At 38.6% G+C, this 14299-nt stretch overlaps 1 protein-coding gene across 7 annotated transcripts in view; it reads left to right on the forward strand.

The window, feature by feature from the left end:
* Nucleotides 1–14299, forward strand: part of LOC108071560 (glutamate receptor ionotropic, kainate 2) — a 50263-nt gene that overhangs the window by 6182 nt on the left and 29782 nt on the right. For all 7 annotated transcript variants that reach the window (XM_070287682.1, XM_041776612.2, XM_070287685.1 and 4 more), the window contains exons 4-5: nucleotides 9469–9635; nucleotides 11267–11320. In XM_070287682.1, the coding sequence (XP_070143783.1) occupies nucleotides 9469–9635; nucleotides 11267–11320 (221 nt within the window). The remainder of the gene's footprint in view (nucleotides 1–9468; nucleotides 9636–11266; nucleotides 11321–14299) is intronic.

Genomic DNA, 14299 nt, shown 5'->3' on the forward strand with positions numbered 1-14299 from the left:
AAGGGTATAAAAACTTCGGCGTGCCGAAGTTAGCTTCCTTTCTTGTTTTTTATTGGCCTTACTTATATAATACTAATAAAGTATAAATAAAAAGTATATTAAATTTTTTATTATATATTAAAAGGAGCTTCAATTTTGCTTGTAAAATTTGTAAGATTCTGCAATCTTTTTTTTTAAGTCTAAACAAATAACTATCTAATATATATTTTTAAAAAATGTATATCTATTCTATATTTTGTTTTTTTTTTGGGTTGTGGTTTGTTTATTTTTTTTTTTAAAATTTACATTTAAAAAAGTAATAAAAAAAGATAAATAAAAATTTAAAAATAAAAGAATAACAAAAATAAAAAAAATGCAGAAAAGGAAGCTGTCAACAGACATCCAAACTGGAATGAATCCGATCGCTAACACGTGTCCAAAACAAAGAAGGCGATCATGTCACAAACACCCGGGTGTCGACACACACATCCGGGTGTTTGCTAGACACCCAGGTCATAAATGTGTTTTTTTTCCTTCAACCCTTTTTGCATAGTTGTTTTTATCATGCCCTTTTTGATGAGTGCGATTGTGATCGGCACCCACCGACGAAAAGTACCGCAATGATCGGGTGGATAGCATACAGAATACTTGCAAGGCACAGACGTTTTTGTGTGGGTGTTTGTCTTTTATTTTGATGTTCGGTAGTGAGTGGCACCCGAATTTAGTTGGGTGTGAATAGAGCGCTAAAAAATGCCACCCTTACAGTTCTCTGGTATATACTCCTATTTAATTTAAGCGTAGGCAAGGCGTCCGCCGCAATATATCAGTTGAGAACGGCTGAGCCGATTTAGATAAACATTTTTTTCAATTCTTTTAAATTTGCTAAAAAGTTTTGGGAAACTTTCGTGAAAATTCGTTAGGATGGTGTGTTGTGCGCGAGGCTTGCCTATTTTGTATGCTTGATTTTGCGCGAGAACGATATACATTCGAACGATTCCATTGAATCAAATTCGATTTGCGATTCTCATATCGACTTGTAGTCCGTCGAATTCAGTTGAGTTGTGGAAAAAATAGAAGGTCGAGATGGCTGACGACATCTTGTACATAGTTTGCAAGACAACATCTAATTTCTGTTTTAGCGCTACTCCTGGCCTCGTGCCACGCCGTATAGTTACCCGGCTCGCGTAGGGGGCGGGTTTCTTGTGCTTCTTGCACTACCTCGCCTAGCGGCACCAGCAGGGCAATGACTAGGGCCGCGTCATCGGATACGGTCCTAAAGGCACATGCTACCCTCAGCGCACTTAGTGGCTTTTACTCCGCGCAGGAGTTGGGACGTGACCACGCTGGTGGGTAGCTTCCTTTTCAGTACTCCATTGTACATTGTGTTCCAGAGCAGCGGACTAGAAGAGAGCCCTGCGGGACTCCGGCTGAGACCAGGTGCGTTCTGGAACCCATGTATGCATGAGCATCCTCTTACTGAAATAGCTACGAAAGATCCTCATCAGGTAGCCAGGGATGTTGAAGGCCTCCAGCGTCCGTCTCCAGTCGTCCGAATTGAAGGCGTTTCGGATGTCTAGTGTAATTACTAGGCAGTACTCCTTTGTGCCGTTTCTTTACTAGTGTCTGCAATGGTACTTGCGGCCAGGCTGGTGATTTTTTCTATGGCGTCCAATGTCGATTTTCCAAACGAAACCCAAATTGGTGTGGAGTGAGTCCGCCCGCTCGCTCTATTGCTGCCTCCAGCCTCGAGACCATCACCATGATACCTGGTCGTGTCTAGCAGACAGATGGGTCGGTATGAGGAGAGTTCTCCCGCTGGCTTGCCCGGCTTCGCAAGGAGAAGCAGCTTCTGGCGTTTCTACCTTTTAGGGAAGGTACCTTCAAACAGGCATTTGTGCAGGGAGAGCAGCAGCTTGGTTGTCCTGTTGGGGACTGAATCGGGTTCAGGCGGCCTTTTGTTTTGCAGGGTTCTCGCTGCCCCGAGGATCTCCTGCTCCACGCCTGGGAAGAGTGCCCGTACGATGTCGTCAAGGACTTCTGGGTCCGATGGCAACGTACTTCCAGTGCTCACTCGCTTCACCACTTTTTGTGGTGCTCTACTTCGTCGGATGGCATGGAATGAAATGAGAACGAAAGCATTCTCTATTCCTTGCTCGTATCGCCTTATTAAGATTCTTTCGTGCGGCCCGATACGTCTCGCTGCCGGCCAGCAAGTTCGGAGAATTACCCGATTTCTGGACTTGTCTTCTGGCACGGAGGCAAGCGGCCCTGCAATGATTCAAGTTCAGTTGAATTAATTACATGCTACACCACTGCAGCTACACTTGGACGGCCACCTTATGCTAGCCGCTAAGTGTTTCGTCTCCTTCTTGACAGACGAGGCGCAAATGTAGCACTTGGGCTCGTTGGTGTAATGTGAAGCCTTATGCCAATTTTATGCAGCACCCACTCTTGTTGCCTCGCAAGGCGAAGTTCGGGACCGCTCGTTTACTTCAATTTTCTCCGTTCTCCCGTTCCCGCTATATTAATGAAGTTATGTGGGCGAGAGCTCGGCTCTTGTCTGTAAACTAATTAGTAACATATATGAACTGAAATAAAGCAGGCGTGAATTATTATCTACTCGTGAATATACCCCAAACCCCCCGTGCCTTCTTATTTCTACCACTGGCGTTTCCCTCAACTGCGTCGTGGGATTTCTTATTCAATATTGGTTTTCGGTGCTATATTTTTTCTACTCTCGAGAAGAAAGCAACTCCCCGCCTCAACGTTTGGTCCTTCGAGCCGGATTTTGTGCTCCAAATTTTTCATCTCCAAACAAAATAAATACGACAAGTTTCTTCCTACTTTTTCTCATTGCCGGTCTTCAGAGCGGTCCGAACATTTCATTTCGTTCACACTCTGTAAGATTAATTTTGCTGTGTCAACTCAGCAAATACATAATAAAATTTAGAAACAAAGGTGTTAGTTATTCTAATCCTACCAGTCAAACCATCAGCATTAAGAATTTAATTATTTTTTATATTTATAATTTATATTTTTATTAATGATTAGTTACGTTAGGTTAATCCGGACGGCCCTCGTGGGGCCACGCATAGGCCAATATGGTCCTTAGCTAGACCTAGAGACTATTTATGTTTTTCGCAAAGGCAAGGAGTTCGCCTGGCTTCCTCCAAGAAGCATCTTCTAACGATGCCAAAACCGGAGAGCCTAGGTATCTCATCCTTGCCCTCGTTAGGGCCGGACATTTGCAAATGAGATGCCCCAAGGTTTCGGTTGCCTCGGATTCATCACATTTCAGGGTCTGAACAGTATATGCCCGCTCCAACTCCTCCATCCATCTTGGAGCCGTCGGTGTATATATTGAGTTATTGAGTCCTGGTCCTGGCCTGACTTCCAGTCATTTGGTCCAATGAATACAGTTGTCTTTACAGCCGGGCACGTTTTGGGTATCATGTAGTCAGATGTACTGCTCATGTCTCGACGAATTAGTTTCGCTTTGATATCTAGGGGATATATACCTATTATAGCTTGTTAGTGGCTGGCCTCAGTGCCTCTGATATGCAGAGCAGTGCAGCCGCTGGGTTCTCTCCATAAGCTTTTTATACGTTTTCTTCTCTATGGTTTGCCATCACACTATATTTGATTTGTTTTCGGAGTTAGCCTGGATTTGTTAATTTTTGGGGGCATCCATTGCGGTACCTTGTATCTCTTGGTAAAGAGAATAAGGTCCGTCTTATCCGCATGATATTGAGTCCTACCTCCTCCGCCCACTCACATATCTCCCTGAGCGTTGTTGCCATGATCGAGCTGAGGATCGATGGACAGACTCCCGTGATAATTATTCTTATGTCATCCGCATCTTTGGTGCTTTCCTCTCGAATCTCTTGATTAGGTCGTCTACCACTAGATTCCATAGGAGGGTCGATAGGATCCCACCCAATCTGATGTACAATCGCCGCCGACTACTTAGAAGATTAATGATTAATTAATCCTTTATAATTAAAAAAAAATAATTATTTTACCTTAATAAATGTCCACAGTCGCCCAAATTACCTAATCTACATGTACATATTTATGCATTTATTGTTTTATTTTTAAATACGTGAACAACAAGACTTCTGCAATTCCGTTCTGCATTCATTTATTTTTGGTCTCTGGTATTGAGATCAGATAAATTTCGACTCTTGTCCCTTCTACTCCAAATACGATTTTTCCATGTGTTTTTGGTCTGCGGTACTGAGATTAAATAAATTCTACCATTCCAATCTTACGGCATATTCGTGCATTTTCGTTACTCGGAGATTCCATAAACACCATTGCCGCCCGACACCGAACCAGGTTAATTCGACACCCCAACCCGCCGGCGAGAGCACTGCCAGCTGCAAGAGGAAGACGACGACTTAGGAGAGTCATCATCCGAGAGCTGTCCACCCGGCGAATAACGTAGTTAAATTTTTTTTTGAATTGTTTCCTCTGCTACATGTTATTGAACCAATGATTGAATAGTAGATATAAAGCTTAAATCAGCAAAGTTTATAAAACCAATAAATATTAAGCGAAAAAAACAAAAAAAAAAAGTTACTCGGATCGATTTTACCGTCTCATATTTCTAAATTTTCAACTTAGTTGACGGTACTGAGATCAAATTAATTTTACCATTCCAATCCTACTGCATATTCTTGCAAACAAGTTTTTTTTTACTCTCCATCCTTTATTTTTGGGAATTCTTCTGCTCAATCCAGCAGCTTCACTCACTTAATTATTTGGTCACTCCTGCCTAGTCCCAAAGGAATATAGTTAAGTCTGAAGGACAGCAGTCAACTCCTCAAGACGCGAGTCAAAAGAGGAAGGAAGCTCAGTTAGCGCCTTCAAGAGAGGGAAACCAAAGGCGGGAACCAAGTCCAAGAGACATGGGGGCCGGACCCTCAAGTAATTTAAAACAACTACGTCTGCATATACATTCTCGAGGGTCTGCAATTTTCCACCATGCAATACAAAAATCTTCAAAGGAGATTAGCTGCGCTGGCCCACCTTTCGTGACCTATTTACGGCTATCTACGTGAATAATTCCAGGCTAACTCCAGTGGAAAGCTTTTCCACTAAAACGCCAAAACTAGCGGAGAAGCTCACGCCATTGCACTATGGGGCGTTTGACCGTTTTTTTGGAATAAATGTAATTTTCAAAAGTATGCCGATTTTCGATTTTTTTTATTTTAATGTATTAAGAAAACATCAATCTGTTTTCTAACATACCGCAAATGTTAACTTTACAGTCTAGTATTTAAATACCTGTGCAAGCGCACAGGGTTAGTTTACTTTTTGCCGAACTTTGAAGCTCATTTTGAAAACAGTATTTCTCTAATAAAATTAAGTGAAAAATTCTAATTTAAATTGGTTAGGAATTCTTCAGGTATGTACTTTGTGTAAATACTAATATGTTGCTTGATGTGTGCGTCCAATACTAACAATTTGTAAATGTAGCAGGTGATGTTTTCGTTTGGGTTTTGGAAAGAAAGTTCAACTTTCCGTAGAGTTTTAAAAAAATGTTTAACTTTGTTTAGTGAGTGTCTATATTCATTTAGTAGAGTCATTAATTGCGAACTCAGAACATTTTGTCTCATCGTGCGCTTCGTGCGACTTTTCGCGTAATTTAATTTCTTTTAAACCAATCTCTTGATCAGAAACAGAACGTTGCTGGATGTGTGGCATAAGCAAAAGGGTCTTTGAGACGTTAGTGAGCAAGCAAGTTGATCCCATTCTTGTTGAGATAAATCAAGCAAGTTGATCTCATTCTTTTTGAGATAAATCAAAGCTTTTTAAAAGAAAAATCCCGAATTTCTTCCGTAAACTTATTACAAAAATGGCGAAAATGCCAGAGGAAGATGGATAAGTTATCCAAAAAATATTCAAAGTGGGTGGAAGGCAATTTTAGCTTAAATTTGATTGGAAATGCAAGCAAATCTAAGCAAAGAACCGCTGAATGTCTAAAAATATCATTTTGGTTAAAATGTTCAAGAGGGAAAATTGATGAAGCTAACTATATCTCAGCGGTTATCTGATTTAAGCAGCAGGCATAGAAGCTCGAAAAAATTAAAAAAACATATCTGCCTGTTATATTCAAGTTACTAGCTTAAATCCAGCACAAACCAAAATGTTCAAATGCAAGCCCATTGAGCAGCCTGTACGTTCTTCGACAGAGGAGACTTTGGCTTTAAAACTTGATCAAGGCTTCACCAAAGAGCAGTAATCTGCAATTTGAGAGGACGCAAAGAGCAGGAAGGCAAATATGTATCCTATTATATTCTACAACATTGAAATTGAAAATAAAAAATATATATAGAACAATTTGCTATATAAAAAGAAAACAAAATTTTTTTTTTTAATTTTGTGGGGGGGGGGGTAATTTTACTTTTCCAACATGTGTGTAAGGGTATGTAGAACACTATAAAAAAACCTCATTGAAATATGTTATATAGTTCGCGAGTTATTAATTTATTCCAAAAAATCGGTCAAATGCCCCATAGTGCATTGTCAGTTGGGCACGACAATAAAAGATCTTCAAAGCACCATTCCGGGGTGTTTCATAGCACTTCAACATTCGGAAATCTGCACAGAAAATTGGCATTGCCTCTTTATTAGCCTTTGTTCCTCCAAGTTGCCAAAGTTCACCCTCTCCTTATGGTCCAAAATCCCTTCCTGGGAAGAGATGAACTCTTTTCTCGAAGAAATTGGAGATGTCCGACCCACAACATTCAAAATAGCTCAGAAGTCCACAGATAAGAAGGGTTAATACTTTTGGGACGCAAGTCGGACCACGTGGAAGGAGCCTCATCCAGATCGGCTTTGTCCTCGCCTTCTCCAGATGACTCAACCGTAAAGGGCATCATAGCATTAAAGCAGAAGCAATTATGCCTTAATTGTTTCGCTAGGGGACATCATCTTTGGGAGTGCATGAGCAGGCACAGCTGTTTTACATGCAAGGGACGGCATAATGCTTTGCTGCATAAAGACAGTCCGTCTAATTCTATAAGCGCAGTGCACTCCTGAACAGCACATCTCGAACATTTCTCCAATCAGCAGGGAGTTATTCTAGGTCCGACCATTGCTCAAGTGTTTCATCTAGGAGTTGTTTTGCTATTTTGCTTCGCATTTCCGCAGAAGCAGCGGATGAAAGTTGATTCTGATCCGGGAAAGATCATCGTAACTTATAGACATATAGTATAGTCGGTGGATTTCATCGGCAGGAATCCAAAACAACACTGTAGAAGCCAAAACAACACTGTAGAAGCCAAAACAACACTGACGTATTTTTAGTTTCGTTAACAGTTTATCAATGTATCTATACTTTAAAGCCCAAAACCATGACCATTGGTGTTATGGTTTTCGAGTAATATTATCTCGAATGTCTGAAATTTACCAATTTTTTGTTTTGTGATGTAAGAATTTGATATTTTCTATTTTTGCAACGCTATTTGTTCAAAAGGCGCTAGTGTGCATCAGTTATAGCCGTATGACATTGGCGCATTAATTATGCCCATATGATACTGTAATGCAGTTTTCATTAATTAGCTACTTCATTAGAACCTTGAAAGAGTCCACTATATTGTTATTTTGCTTGGATTATTTTGGTAATACGACTACGGTCACACCGACCGTAAGAGGTAAACAAAAAAAACGGCCGCCATTCGCGGCGTATTATTATGAATTTCTGAATTCCTCGTCGAAGTATTATTGCATAAATAAATGCAGAATCCTTTAAATTTATGTTTTTAACCTATAATGCTTAAAATTTTTTAAATTATTACAAAAAAAATAATTTTAATTAATTTTACAGCGAAAGAACCTTGCTACCGCAAAACATATTATTTTTGCTAATTTTCTAATATATTTTCAGTTCAAAAAACAAGCGAAATGATATAAAAATAAAATTCTCATTGTGAGACCATACTGTCAATGAGCTGGCTAATACATTTTTCAATTACAATTTTCTTCATTAAACCCGTATTTTGTTATCGAGTATCTAGTATATAATATGTAGATCTATCGATTATCGCGGTAATGAAGTAGCTAATGCCCATATGATACACTAATGCAGTTTTCATTAATTAGCTACTTCATTAGAACCTTGAAAGAGACCACTATATGTGTAATTTTGTGTAATTTGGCTTGAATTTTGCTTGGATTATTTGGTAATACGACTACGGTCACACCGACCGTAAAAGGTAAACAAAAAAAAACGGCCGCCATTCGAGGCGTATTACTATGAATTTCTGAATTCCTCGTCGAAGTATTCTTGCATAAATAAATGCAGAATCCTTTAAATTTATGTTTTTAACGTATAATGCTTAAATTTTTTTTAATTATTACCAAAAAAATGTTTATATTAGTTTTACAGCGTAAGAACCTTGCCCTCGCAAAACATATTATTTTTCCTAATTTTCTAATATTTTTTCAGTTCAAAAAACCAGCGAAATGATATAAAAATAAAATTCTCATTGTGAGACCATACTGTCAATGAGCTGGCTAATACATTTTTCAATTACAATTTTCTTCATTAAACCCGTATTTTGTTATCGAGTATCTAGTATATAATATGTAGATCTATCGATTATCGCGTCAATGAAGTAGCTAATGCATTATTCTAATGCATTAGAGCGCAATATAGTCGTCTTGCTCGCACTTGTGTAAAACGCTATAGCGCTGTCAAATCTTTAATGAAGTCTCTAATTAATGCGGCAGTGTCATGCCAGTATAATGCATTATTCTAATGCATTAGAGCGCCATATTGTCGTCTTGCTCGCACTTGTGTAAAATGCTATAGCGCTGTCAAATCTTTAATGAAGTCTAATTAATGCGGCAGTGTCATGCCAGTATTAGAGACTTCATTAAAGATTTGACAGCGCTATAGCGTTTTACACAAGTGCGAGCAAGACGACTATATGGCGCTCTAATGCCGCGATAATCGATAGATCTACATAAAATATACTAGATACTCGATAACAAAATACGGGAAAATTAGAATTGAAAAATGTATTTGCCAGCTCATTGACAGTATGGTCTCACAATGGGAATTTTATTTCTATATCATTCGCTGGTTTTTGAACTGAAAAATATTAGAAAATTAGGAAAAAGACAAATTTACATTATACGATAACTTTATGACTATCGATAGTTCGGTGATCAATACGGTGCCAATTGTATTTCCAATAAGTATTATTAAATACGAAGTGTTTTTGCATATCAACTTATATTGCATTAAAATAATAAGTATTAAACAAATTGTAATGCAAGTCTTCTTGCGGCTAACCTACGACCAGCAGTTTATGTTGTTTGTATTTTGCGGAAGATATGTTGTTTCGCTCGAAAAATGTACCGGGCGCAGATATGTCGCTATGCCTACTGTAAGATACATCATCTCTTTTTAAAAATGTGCTTATAGGTTTTTAAATGGACTGTTAATCACACAAACTTATTTACATTTTCTTTTAGGGCTTTTCAATTTGATGCACTCAACTATTGAAACGAAAGCAGAGTTGTATATAAGGCAAGCCAGTCCGGAATCATATCGTCAAGTCCTACGAGGAATCCGACAAAAGGAGATTTACAAAATAATCGTGGATACAAATCCGACTCATATAAAAACTTTTTTTCGATCGGTAAGCCATCCTGTTGCAACCATATAGAAAATGTGAAAAGATTCCGTTAGAACCTTTAAGGTGGATAAGTCTGCGAACATTAATGTTTTTAATGTTAAAAGAAAACATCAATTCAAATTTGTATTTTTACTATTGTTAAATACATTGATGCACCAATGTTTTTTTTACCATTAGTAACAATAGTTTTCCTAGTACTCTGGTCAGCTTTGCATTGGCGTTTCCCCTCTTTTTTTAAAGTGTTATAATTATATATAATAATATAATATAATTATAATAATATAATATAATTATAATAATATAATTATAATATACGATCGTTTCATTGGCGCTACCCAATTCATCAGACCACTTGCTATCTATTGATAATTATATTGGTACTTAAACTTCAATCTAAGGTAGGACCCATTGGGAATCCTATGCGTCAATGCGAAGGCAAAAGCAAACCAAAAAGAAAATCGGCAATAGTTCTTTTGTTGTTTTTGAACCAGTTGTATGGAATGCAGTCTAACAGACTTATCAGAGGCCAAAGTTAAAAAGCTTACACTACGGAAATCGTAGCGGGGAGATAGAACCGCTCAGAGTGCTGTCCTGGAAGTAGGTTCGCACGGTCTCAGTCAGCTCCCGGATTGGAGCGCAGAATGGACACGCGTCCTGGTGTCAATCCGCACCAGCGCGGTCGGAGTTCCGTCAGAGCTTTGCGTGGCGGTCGCAGCGTGCCAAGGAGCGGCAAAATAGTGCCGCATAGCGGCAGATGAGTGCTGAAGAGCGTCAGCTGTATGACGAGAAGGAGGCATCAATTGATGTGAACATCGTCGAGGCTCGGCAGTTCCGAGTGCTCGTGGACCAAACAGTTAGCGCACTCAGCCGGAGGAATCGTCGACATTTTCGTAGCGGGTGGGCTCCGTTGCAGACTCGGCAACGGTGGGATTTCACACCTCGTGTTCCCTTCTTTTCATTATGATGGCGCTGTGTAAACGGGGGGACATCGTTTCTGATCTGGTTTTTGGGAGAGGATACAGAAGAGTAAGAATCAGTATGAGTTAGAACTACGACTTATAAGTATGAAGTCCCGCGACGACCGGCTATTTCGGTCTTTCGGAGGTTCCCCCCGGAAGCAGTACGATCTTCGCGATAGTTCGTTTAACGATCCTCCGAACAGTGCGGATACTCACTACTCGGACTACTCGGGGTTGGCCACATGTTTCGCTTATGGGCCAAAATCTTTCAGAATCATTCAATTTTAAATTTGGTTGACCTCTGGAATATTTTTCAACATTCTAGTTGAACATTCTATGTTTTTGCACAACAGCTGTGTGGTCTATTGCAGCAGCATCCTAGAGATGTAGCGCATTGATAGGAAAGTCCGAGTGTGGTCACACTAGCCTGGCTTAACGAGCGCTTGGAGAAACCACCAATTTTCTTAATTGGTATTTATCTTTTTTTAATTTATTTTTTCTCTTTTCCTCTATAATATTACATGTTATAACACAAAATTCGTGTATTTTTATTTTAATTTATCCTACAATAACCAGGTGTTCCTAAGGTTCTGCCGTTCTTAAAGTTTCAGTAACTTTTCTATTCATAGTTTATGGTCTTTTCTTATAGTTTTTGTTGATTAATTTTTTTTTCAGATATTGCAACTTCAAATGAATGACCACCGATACCACTATATGTTTACAACCTTTGTAAGTATTATTTTTATAAATATTTACGATATAGAATAAATTTAAAGGTTTCAAGGTTTTAATAGTCTTTTTACACAGCTTCTTAAAGTCGCAACATCTTGTCACTTCACTACACTAAGTCCGAGATGATGAGATCAGTTGATTCCATAAGCAACATGAACATACTCTAATGAACATCGAATTATTTAAAATGTTTATTAAATCTATAGAGCATGTCTTAATTTATCTAATCTTAAAAACTTTTTTAAAAATTACATGTATATATTATGTCATATTTATGGCTTTAAGATTTTCGAGCTTACACACTGGGTATTCCCTATAAGCCTAGTACCACTAACCATACAACATATAGACTAGTCATTTCATACAACAAAAATGGAACCAAAAATTTCTTAGCGACAGGCCCCGTAGCTTCGTGTGAGAGTTCAGTCGCAGAGTGGCGCATCTTCAGAAGGTTGTTCTGTGCTTGAACTCTTCTTTGTATGTATGCGTGTTCATGCATTCATGAACACGGGTGCATGTGTGCAAAGCGCCATAAGTTCGCCACAGAAAAAACGACATAATTTCGCCAGCCGCGATCTTATGTCGCAGAAAAGCGTCATAAGTTCGCGTGAAGTGGCTGGCGAAATAATGTCGTTTTCCTGCGGCGAACTTATGGCGTCCTCAAGCGTCATGAGATCGCGCGAAATTATGTCGTTTCAAAACGGCGAAATTATGGCGGCGGAGTTATGTCGTTACCCCTGTCGTTTTTTCTGTGGCGAACTTATGGCGCTTTGCAGCATCATAAGTCCGCCACAAATTATTTTAAAGCGAAATAATTTCGCGCGGTCTTATGACGCTTTTCGGCGTCATTGGGCGAAATTGTGGCGGCGGACTTATGTCGCTATGCCGAGCGAACTACATTGTTGTTGGTTGGATTCAATAAGAAGAAAAAAAGGTTTTGTGAAGGAATCATTAAGACAACAGTTAATTTGCAAGAACCTTCTTGGCCTCAGTTTCAATCCAAGTGGATAAAAAAAGTTCTCTTTAAATCAAGCCCTGCTCAGAACCATGTGCTCCGCATGCGGAATCAGTTTTTCTTTATTCCCTCTAATAAAAGGAATAAGCTTCACAACCTTTTTATAACGTTCCCTTGAGAACGTCTAAATTTTGTAAGGGTCCGCAATTTAATAAGAGAATGGAGCCAGTCAATACAAATACTTCTTAGATATTATCTTGAAATATAATTAATTTAATTGCAAATATTTAATTGAAGCTTTTTCCTTGCGTGTTTAACTAATGGGAAAATTTTCAATAAGCCTTTCATTTCTCGGCTCATACATCAGAACTGTTATCACCGAAATATAAGAACAAAAGGTGGAAAAAGTCAATTTTTAGTATATTAAGGATATTTTATCATTCAATAAATATCCCCAAATGTCCCCAAAAAACTCTTTGAGTATTTATTTTATTTTTCTGTAGTAATAAGTCTCCCCAGCCAGCCGAAAATTCTAAACTCCAAAGTTTTCAAGCTGTTTTTACAGTATATCGGCTAAATCGGCCCATCAGATGTGGGAGAGATGTCCTCATAGCGGTTACCTCTTATGTCTGAATTACTTACCTTCGAGGAGCGCGACTATGTTGAAATCCTTTGTGTGAAAGCATCATTCAATGGAAGATAATATGTTCCTACTTTAATGTCTGAACTTCCTATTTATTATCCAATTGGTTTCCAATAGACCCTCACAGAGGGACCATTACTAGTTCTTGGTGATTTTAACATCCCAGGTGTAATTTGGTCATCATATAAACTTTTTACTACAATTTATTTGCTGGCTTGTTAGACATTTCGCTTTCTCAAGTCAACCATGTACTAAATTCCTTAGAGCGACTTGGTCTTAGTTCTGCCTTTGATCCGGCGAGAGTTAGCTAGGGTGGTGTCGCTCACGCAACCCAAAGATCCATATCCTTCTTTCAATGTGACTCTTGACATTGAGACTGATTTACAGAATATATCTGATAGTACAGCCAAAGAAGTCCTCTGTTTTCGCAAGACGGAGTTTGAACGGCTGAATAATTATACCCTTGCAGGGTATTATAATTTCAGTTTGCAACGTATATATATATTCTTTATCAGCATCAACAGCCGAGTCGATCCAGTCATGTCTGTCCGTTTCTTCGCAAACTAGTTCCTCACCTTTCAAGCTATCTGAATAAAACTTTGGAAATAGTCTTCTGAATACTCTCCCTGCTATATATGTCGGAACGGGCCGGATCGGACGACTATATCATAAGCTGCCATAGAAATGATCAGAAAATTATAACTTTGTTGTTTTCCAACATATTTTCATCTTTTTTGAGATATGGCCATGATTTATTATTTTAGAATTTCGCTTTTAATTTTATGAAAATCAGACGACTATATATTATAGGTGCCATAGGAACGATCGGTAAATAAATAGAACAAAAGTATACCTTTGTTGCTTTTTGACGTATTTTCATCTACTCTGAGATAAGAGCTTTTTTATTATTTCAAAATTATGGCGTAAATTTTAATAAAATCGGTCGACTAAGCGACAAAACAAAAAGTCTAGGCTTTATGTTAAATTCAAACTCACCGGTTCTCAAGTCACCCTTTTCGGCTATTTAACGGCTCGGTCAAACTTTACCGTTCTGAAGGCGCAGTGTGTCAATAACTATTTGACTCGTTGTAAAGTTCAGTTCTCAAAGGTTGCAAAACAGTTTATTAGTATTGTTAACACTAAACATAAGCCGAAATAATCATTAGGCGATTGCCTATCTATTTGCGCAGGTTTTTTCAAACAACTTTTTTAAATTTCACAGACAAAAATCAGACTAATACTGGCATGACACTGCCGCATTAATTAGAGACTTCATTAAAGATTTGACAGCGCTATAGCGTTTTACACAAGTGCGAGCAAGACGACAATATGGCGCTCTAATGAATTAGAATAATGCATTAGCTACTTCATTGCCGCG

Source organism: Drosophila kikkawai, chromosome 4 (genome assembly GCF_030179895.1).
Source record: "Drosophila kikkawai strain 14028-0561.14 chromosome 4, DkikHiC1v2, whole genome shotgun sequence".
In the NCBI taxonomy this organism is placed as follows: domain Eukaryota; kingdom Metazoa; phylum Arthropoda; class Insecta; order Diptera; family Drosophilidae; genus Drosophila; species Drosophila kikkawai.